Source organism: Choloepus didactylus, chromosome 6, assembly GCF_015220235.1.
Source record: "Choloepus didactylus isolate mChoDid1 chromosome 6, mChoDid1.pri, whole genome shotgun sequence".
NCBI classification, from domain to species: Eukaryota; Metazoa; Chordata; class Mammalia; order Pilosa; family Megalonychidae; genus Choloepus; species Choloepus didactylus.
The window spans coordinates 81,301,879-81,309,655 of NC_051312.1; the positions used below are offsets into that span (position 1 = coordinate 81,301,879).

Here is a 7,777-nt window from a genome sequence, read left to right on the forward strand (position 1 = left end):
AGTAATGTGTGTTTGCTGTATTATATTGAATAGTCAATTCTTCTTCAGAATACAAGAAAAGTAAATGAGGTAGATGAAACCCACGGGATGCATTAAGTGTAGGTAGTGAATGAACCAATATTTTCTGAGCTATGTGCAGAATGAATGTCATTTGTTAAGAATAGATAAAAAGAGCAAGTAAGTAGCTTCTGAGACAGTTAAGTATGGAGAGTAGGTAATTTGGCAAACTGTAGCACATATTAAAGATACTATGCATGCATTATGTGATAGAATAAACAATAGTATCATTTATAGACAAAACAATATGAAAAAAACAAGTCATAAATTATGATCATGCCATGCCTGAGATAACAATCTGTTATACTTAAATCAGCCACCCATTCATGACATCAGTTATGGTATCAGTCTGGTGCCACGTATTCTCTGTACACATGTAAAAAACTGCAGGCAAAACCCATTGGTGTCCAGCAGTCTTACTGGCAAGTTAGAACAACGGTCATGTGTACATGATGCTATATGTCTGATAGAGCAAATGTGAATGTTGTTCCTAGTTACCTTCCATTTGTTTGGTTCCCTTGCTCTAACCTCAACTCTAGTCCTTCTAATTATCCCACCAGCAAAGAAAGAGTGCGTATACATATTGCATAGCCCAGGGTTCAGATCTGTGTACCTTCTACTCTACTTGCAGTGTTCTCGATGTGCTACCTACTTTCTCTCTTTCTCCTTGCTTCTCACTATTTTAAAATGACTAAATGATGAAAGAATCTTAGGACTTGACTTTCCTATACATGTTCTCTTTTCTAGGTTTTTCTATCATGTCTATGTTCAATGGAACCTACTATGAGCAGCCCTTCTTCCTTCTGTTAGGCAATCTAGGACAGGAAGATGCTCATGTCTGCATCTCCATCCCATTGAGCATCACCTATGTGCTTGTCATCCTGGGGAACAGCATCTTTGCTCACATAGTGCACTCACATAATGAGGCCCAATATGTATTCCTGCCCATGTTGACAGCCACTGACACAGGCAGGTCAGCATCCACACTGCCCACTGTACACAATGTTTTCCTTCTCTATTAACAAGAGATTGAGTTCCATGGCTTTCTGGCTGTTCTTCATCCACACATCTTTCTTGGAGCCAGCCATCCTGCTGGCCATGTCCTTTGACTGCTTTGTTGTCATAGACAACCCACTGTGCTACATGGTGGACTTGACCAACTTCCACCTTATTCAGATGGGGTTGGCTGCTGTGGCCAAGGGAGTGTCCCTGATGACCTGCTTGCCAATCTGCTCAAACAATATTCTTTCTCTAAGAACATCATTCTGTCCCACTCATTCAGTTTCTGCCCTGATGTGATTAAGCTAGTGTGTGGGTCTATTTGTGTGAACATCATCTATGGGCTGGCCTTGGTTCTCTGCTCCTCTGAGGTTGACTCTATATTTCCTGATCAGTCCTATGCTCTGATCTTGGGAAGCAGTCTTGGGACATTGCTTCCAGGCAGGGCTGGCTGAGAGCACTTAACATTTCAATCTCTCATATTTTAACTGTCCTTATTTTCTATATCCCACTTGTTGCCTTAACACTGATCCTCTCCCTCAAGCCACCATGTCAAATAATTTTTTTCTCACACCTGTCCTCACCCCATTAGTGTATAGTGTGAAAATAAAACAGATTAGAAATACACTGTGAAGACAGTGTACATGATGCTGGATAAAAGAACTAAGTGAGGACTCTTTTAAGGAACTGATTAAAAAGTAACCGGGGTGGTGATAAAAAGGAGGAATATGCATTCATTTCCTGTGTGCTGAAGTATTCCCTTTGTTACATCTGTGCATCTTTTCACTGCAACCTTTCTGGACATGTGAGATTACATTCTAGTTTTAAACTTTATGCCTGGAAAGAGATTTTTAAAACCTTTTGCAACTTCACTTTAGGTTTTTCATTCTTAGAGTTCATATAATTTACCTTACAGCCTCCCATTTAAATCCAATTAGTTCAACAAAAATTTTCTATAAGATAATATGGATAGTATATATGTATGTGTATATATATATATATAATGGCCCAAATCTGTTTAAAATCAAATATTAATATTGTTATACAGATATTTATCATCTTTGAGACTTTAGAGTTATTGTAGGAAGAAATATTCTAAATGGGAGAATAGAGGGTTTATTTTTCCCAATTTTTATTTAAATCCATTTATATTTTACCATTCTTATTCTGCAATCATCCTGATCTAAGTTTCATATAAAATAAAAATTCAATGAGATATTAAAACAAAAATATATAAAAGCAGTATGCCTGAAATTTGCCCCTCCATGTAATGTGTACTTGAGTTCCTCAGGTAGTATAAATTTGGATTTTACATTTAGCTGAAGATAAGCAAGTACCATTATACTAAAATAAGGACTTTGTAACTTATCAACTACATCATTCAGGGAAAATAGTAACATAGTCTCTTTATACTTCATTATTCTCAGCAGTGAAATTGAGTTAACAATGGTATTTACTCTCTATGGATGTAATAATTTATAATAATTACATTATATGATAGTTTATAGAACGGGTTTACAACCATGCCTTGCACATAGTAACCGTTCAATAAATATTATCCATTATTATGTAAATCTTACAGTATGGTAGAAGTTAAAGGCCAAGTTGGGATTTAAAGATAAATACAAAAGAATAAATTCTTTTAACATTCAGATGGTGATATTAAAGGTGACCAGAGAATAACATTATTGTTCTCTAGTTCATAGATATATTTAGAGGTTCCTCACTATATAGTTTCCCCTAAAACATATGTATTTGAAAATGTGCAAAAGGTTTCAGACAAGGTTTGCCTAATTTGAAATTGTATACATCATATTTACCTGTCAATATTGTCTTTGCACATCAGTGATAGAGATCTAATACTTTACACATGCTTATGACGCCTCGAAATTAATTGCCATAGGATGGAGCCAAACACTACGTTCATTACTCCATCTACTTTTAATCAAGGCATCTAGACATTAATTCATGAATCTTTATTGATTTAGTAACCATGTAAACTTCTTCTAACTTCTGTTCCTTTGCTCTTTGTTCCTCACATATTTCCTCTGTCCCTTCTTCTTCTCCACCTTTAAACACATTTTGTGAATTAACCATGGACCAAACATTGGGTACAGATGACTCAGACAAAAGATGCCATTCATTAAGGACTTATCTATTGAAGATGATAAGACAAGAATAAATTTGCAGGAATATAACACAAAATCAAATAAATAGCTCAGACACTTCATATTAGATGCCCAGTATTTCATTCACAAGTAAAGAAATTCAAACCACAAAAGGTTATGTAAAATATGGAATTTATTGGGTGTACAGGCCAGGGAGGGTTACCAGGATATGTTCCAGGATCAAAGGAGGGATGTCAGAAACCCCTAGTCTAATGACTCAACAGTATAACATTGTTCTCTCTCTCTTTCTGAAGCAGCATTTCAGATCTGTTTCAATTTTTGTTTTGTACTCATCTTTTCCTAATACATGTGAGCTTCCTCCACATAGCCAGGGTACCCAATTATCACAAGTAGTTTAATATCCTTCCAAAGTTACAGTCCTAGAAGCAAACTCTTTCACTAGCTCCAGTATAAAAATTCCAGGGGAAGACAATTATCTATTCAACTGTCAATCTCTGTGACTAAAATCTGAGAAGAGAGATGTATTACAATATTGAAATTGTTTGTACCATCAAACCACACAGAAAAGTGAGTAGTTCCCCAAAAGGGAAAGTGTTGGCTGTCTTCAAAAAATTGGTTAAATTGCTGAGCCATGGCCCACGTTTCTCTATATACATGCTTTAAAAAGATGAAGTTAAGAGGCTTCTGAATGGAAAAACTTACTATAAGGAAAAAGATTAAATTGGGCCTTGAAAGATGCTGAAACATTTTATTAGTCCTGTGTGTGTGTGTGTGTGTGTGTGTGTGTAATTTTAATGAGGATCATTACTCTTCTAAATCTTTTACTAAGGGCAAAGATCCCTTTTTTTGTTTTTTTTTTTTTTTTTTGAACTCATCCATACCATTACTATTTAAGAGATCATGGTTAAATGAATGCTTTGTGAATTTAGGTAACTTCAAGCTTCTAGTTTTCCTCCCCATAGTCCTTTCTAACTTTCCCAGGAAACTATTCCTAACAAACCCAGCTCTCACTGGCTTTCTTTCCTCTGCATTCATATGGAACCTCTCACTAAGCCCCATAATTTCACTAATTATATTCCATTGTGGGTTTGCTTCTGTTCCACAAATACTAGCTGAGTGTCATTAGTAGAATGTAAGATATGTGAATAGTAAATATGTCAAACAGACATTAAAAATATTTTTGATTGATTACTTGAGCTATCATTTAGGAATCCATCCCAGACTTTCTCAAAGTAGCTTTGAATTCTTGTGAAGGATACCACATGCTTATTTATTGCAATGGGCAATTAAATCTGCTTGCCTTTTACCCTGATCCCAGCAAGCCAATTTTCAATTGCTTATGACTGTAAGTTGAAAAGAGTTCACCCCATAAGAGAATGAACTAACTCATTTTTCCTCTTTGCAAATTTTAGAGAAGGAAGATGCATCTTTATTTCTGAAACCAGGAAAAGACCCTACCTATTCTCGATATGGAATGGGTTAACAAACAAAATCTGAATAACATATAAATTTTAAATAAAATAATGAAGTGAGTAGAAAATAAACATTTCCAGACCCTTTTAGATTATTTCTTCTCAGACAGTTTTTTTTTGTTAATGGCTAGAACATTCAGAACTTCAACCAATATCCAACTATAAAAAATAGAAATATCAAACATATAGTCAAAAATTTATCATCAATTTTTGATATTTAATACCTCAACTTAGCCACAAGGGCAATTAAGAATCAGGTGAAATATTCATTCCTCCTTAATCTTGTATAGTCCAGAGCTACACCCCTTAATTTAGCAGCTTTAGCAACATGATTCTCATCCAATCACACACAAAATACATGGAGCATGGGTTCCTATAGCCATTACACCTTAATCACTATAATAGAGTTCTTATTCTTGACCACAGATATTAACCATTTATTTGACTATTCTGTCCCCTCCATTCACTTCCTTATTTAGCTGATGTGCTTCTTGGGGAAAAGAACTTTGCATTTTCTCATTTTTATATTCATGTTGCCTAACATAATACTTGGCACATAGTAGACTCTGAATAACATTTACTAATTGGTTGCTCCTTCTGATCCACAGAAAATCTCATTTCCCAGCAGTGACACATTGCACCAAAAATTGCTTACACAGGGCAGCCTGGATCTGCCTGGATTTGAGACTGTAGACAAGAGGGTTGAGTTGTGGTGTCATAAGGAGGTAGGCATTGCTCATAGTTGTATATAGAATTGGGGGAGTGTCCCTGGAATAACAATGCAGCACTGCCAGGCTGATGAGGGGCATGTAAAACACAAGCACTGTGCACAGTGATCTCCAGTTTCTGTCCTGGCTCCCCAACTTCATAACAGTGCCCAAGATCTTCATGTAAGAAACTAGGATGAAGACAACATCCACTGCAAATGTACAGAGTACAAAAACCAATCCATAGGCACTGCTGAAAGTGACATCTCCACAGGCCAGGTTCAGCACATCTGGATAATAGCAGTAAGAATGTGAGGGGATATTTGCCCCACAGAAAGGAAAGATCCTGAGGAAAAAAGGCAGAGGGGTCATCAGTGTGACACCTCGTATGAGGGAGGCTCCACTAAGGCAGGCAACAGTATAATGTGTCAGGATCCTCGTGTAGTTCAATGGCTCACAGATAGCTACTAAGTGGTCAAAAGCCATGGCCACCAGGACCCCAGATTCTACTGAGGAAAGGGTATGGATGAAGAACATTTGGGCCAGGCAAGCATCCAGACCAACATGATGGATATCAAACCAGAAGATAGCCAAGACACTAGGAATTGTGGACAATGAAAGACCTAGGTCAGTGTAGGCGAGCATGGCCAAAAAATAGAACTGGGGTTCATGAAGACTCTTTTCTGCTTTAACTAGGATAAGGAGAAGAACATTACCCACAAGGGCCACCAGGTACAGGAGACAGAAGGGGATGGAGATCCATATCTGTGCCACCTCCAGTCCAGGGATACCAATGAAGGAGAAGATGGGCCAATTAGAAGCAGTGTCATTAAAAGCTGTCATGGTGAGATGCAGGTAGGACTACAGTTTCAGGGTGCTTGCAGCCCTATATTAAAGAAACCACATGTCAAGAAAGTTGAAAAGCCAAAGAAAAAGTTAAAATATTGGTTATACATGGAGCTATAAAAGTAAGGTATGGAGTACTCAAAATTAATCTAATATTTTTAGCTTCAGAATTATTTCTTTCTTTTGATATATGAATGGCAACTAAATACATGAAAAGATGTTCAACATCATTATATATTAGGAAATGCAAACGAGACTACAGTAAGATACCATTAGAATGGCTAGAATTAAAATGACTGAAAATACCATGTGCTAGTGAGGATGTGGGTCAACTGGAAGTATGCATTGCTGATGGAATGCAAAATGGTACAGTCTCTTTGGAAAACAGGTTGACAGTTTCTTAGAAGGTTAAACTGGCATCTATACAGTTAACATATTACCTAGTAATTCCATTTTTAATAATTTACTCATGAGAAATGAAAACACCTGTCTATACAAACACTTGTATACAATTATTCATATTATTTATAGCAGCTTTATTTATATTAGCAAAAAAAAAACAAAACTGGAAATAAACCAAACATATGTACACTCTTCAGTGGATAAAGAAACTGGCATATCCATAAAATTTAAAAGTAAAATAGAACAAATTACTGATAGAGGCAACAGTATCTATCAGTAATATAAGTGAAAAGAAATACAAAAGACCAAATACTGTATGATTCCATTTATGTGACATTTGAAAAAGACAAAGTCAGAGTGATAAAAAGCAGATCAGATGTTTCCAGGCATTGAGGGGTGGGGAAGAGGATCAAGGAGATTGACTACAAACTGTCAGGGATAAACTTTCTGGACATCAAAATGTTCTATATCATGGCTGATATGGTTATTACATGATTTTAACATTTTTAAAAAGTCATGACATTCTACTGTTAAAATGAGTGAATTTCATTTTATATGAATTATATTTTAATATCTTTAACTCAAAAAATAAATATTCCTTTTGTCTGAAGAATGGATTCTCAATAATAATAAATCCAAAATTTAGCAAAAGTCATGTCCTTTGGACTATTTTCTCTAATTCCTTTCCTTCAACTTATTCAGAAAAGAAATGTACCTCTACTTTGTGAAATAATTTGACTCTCTTTACCAGAAATACACATTCACCCACTTGACTCTCATATAGATGGTCCACATATCATATTAAAAATAAATTTAAAAGATCTTCAATATTTTGTCAACAGTGTCTTTTTTGTTTTTCTCTCTGTTCCAAATTTCCCTAACACATACATATATTCTCTCCCTTATAAAGTTAAAGCTTCCTTTGGACAAAAATCATGCCTTCTATATTTCTCCCCAGCTTACTTCTCTGCTGGTTCTCTGCTATTATAATTCATATACAATTTCTGGGCAATTTGAATACTCAAGGCTTCAATTAACTCCCAAATTTCCATTTTCATCCCAGATACCTTTTCTGAGTATATAGTACATACTTGACTGAGACTGACCCCTAGATTGCTCTGTTCAGATGCTCTGTAGGAACATCAAATATATATGTGAAGCATGA

General features: G+C 35.8%; 1 protein-coding gene across 1 annotated transcript; it reads right to left on the reverse strand.

Annotated features, from left to right (window-relative positions):
• Positions 1-5,271: 5,271 nt before the first annotated feature.
• On the reverse strand, positions 5,272-6,207 carry LOC119535939 (olfactory receptor 51F2-like). Its single transcript, XM_037838320.1, has one exon. It carries the CDS (start codon positions 6,205-6,207, stop codon positions 5,272-5,274), a length of 936 nt encoding a protein of 311 aa, XP_037694248.1.
• Positions 6,208-7,777: the final 1,570 nt, after the last annotated feature.

What these genes read in the sequence shown, in the direction of transcription:
- LOC119535939 (XM_037838320.1), bottom strand. Translation starts at nt 6,207, where the DNA reads ATGACAGCTTTTAATGACACTGCTTCTAATTGGCCCATCTTCTCCTTC.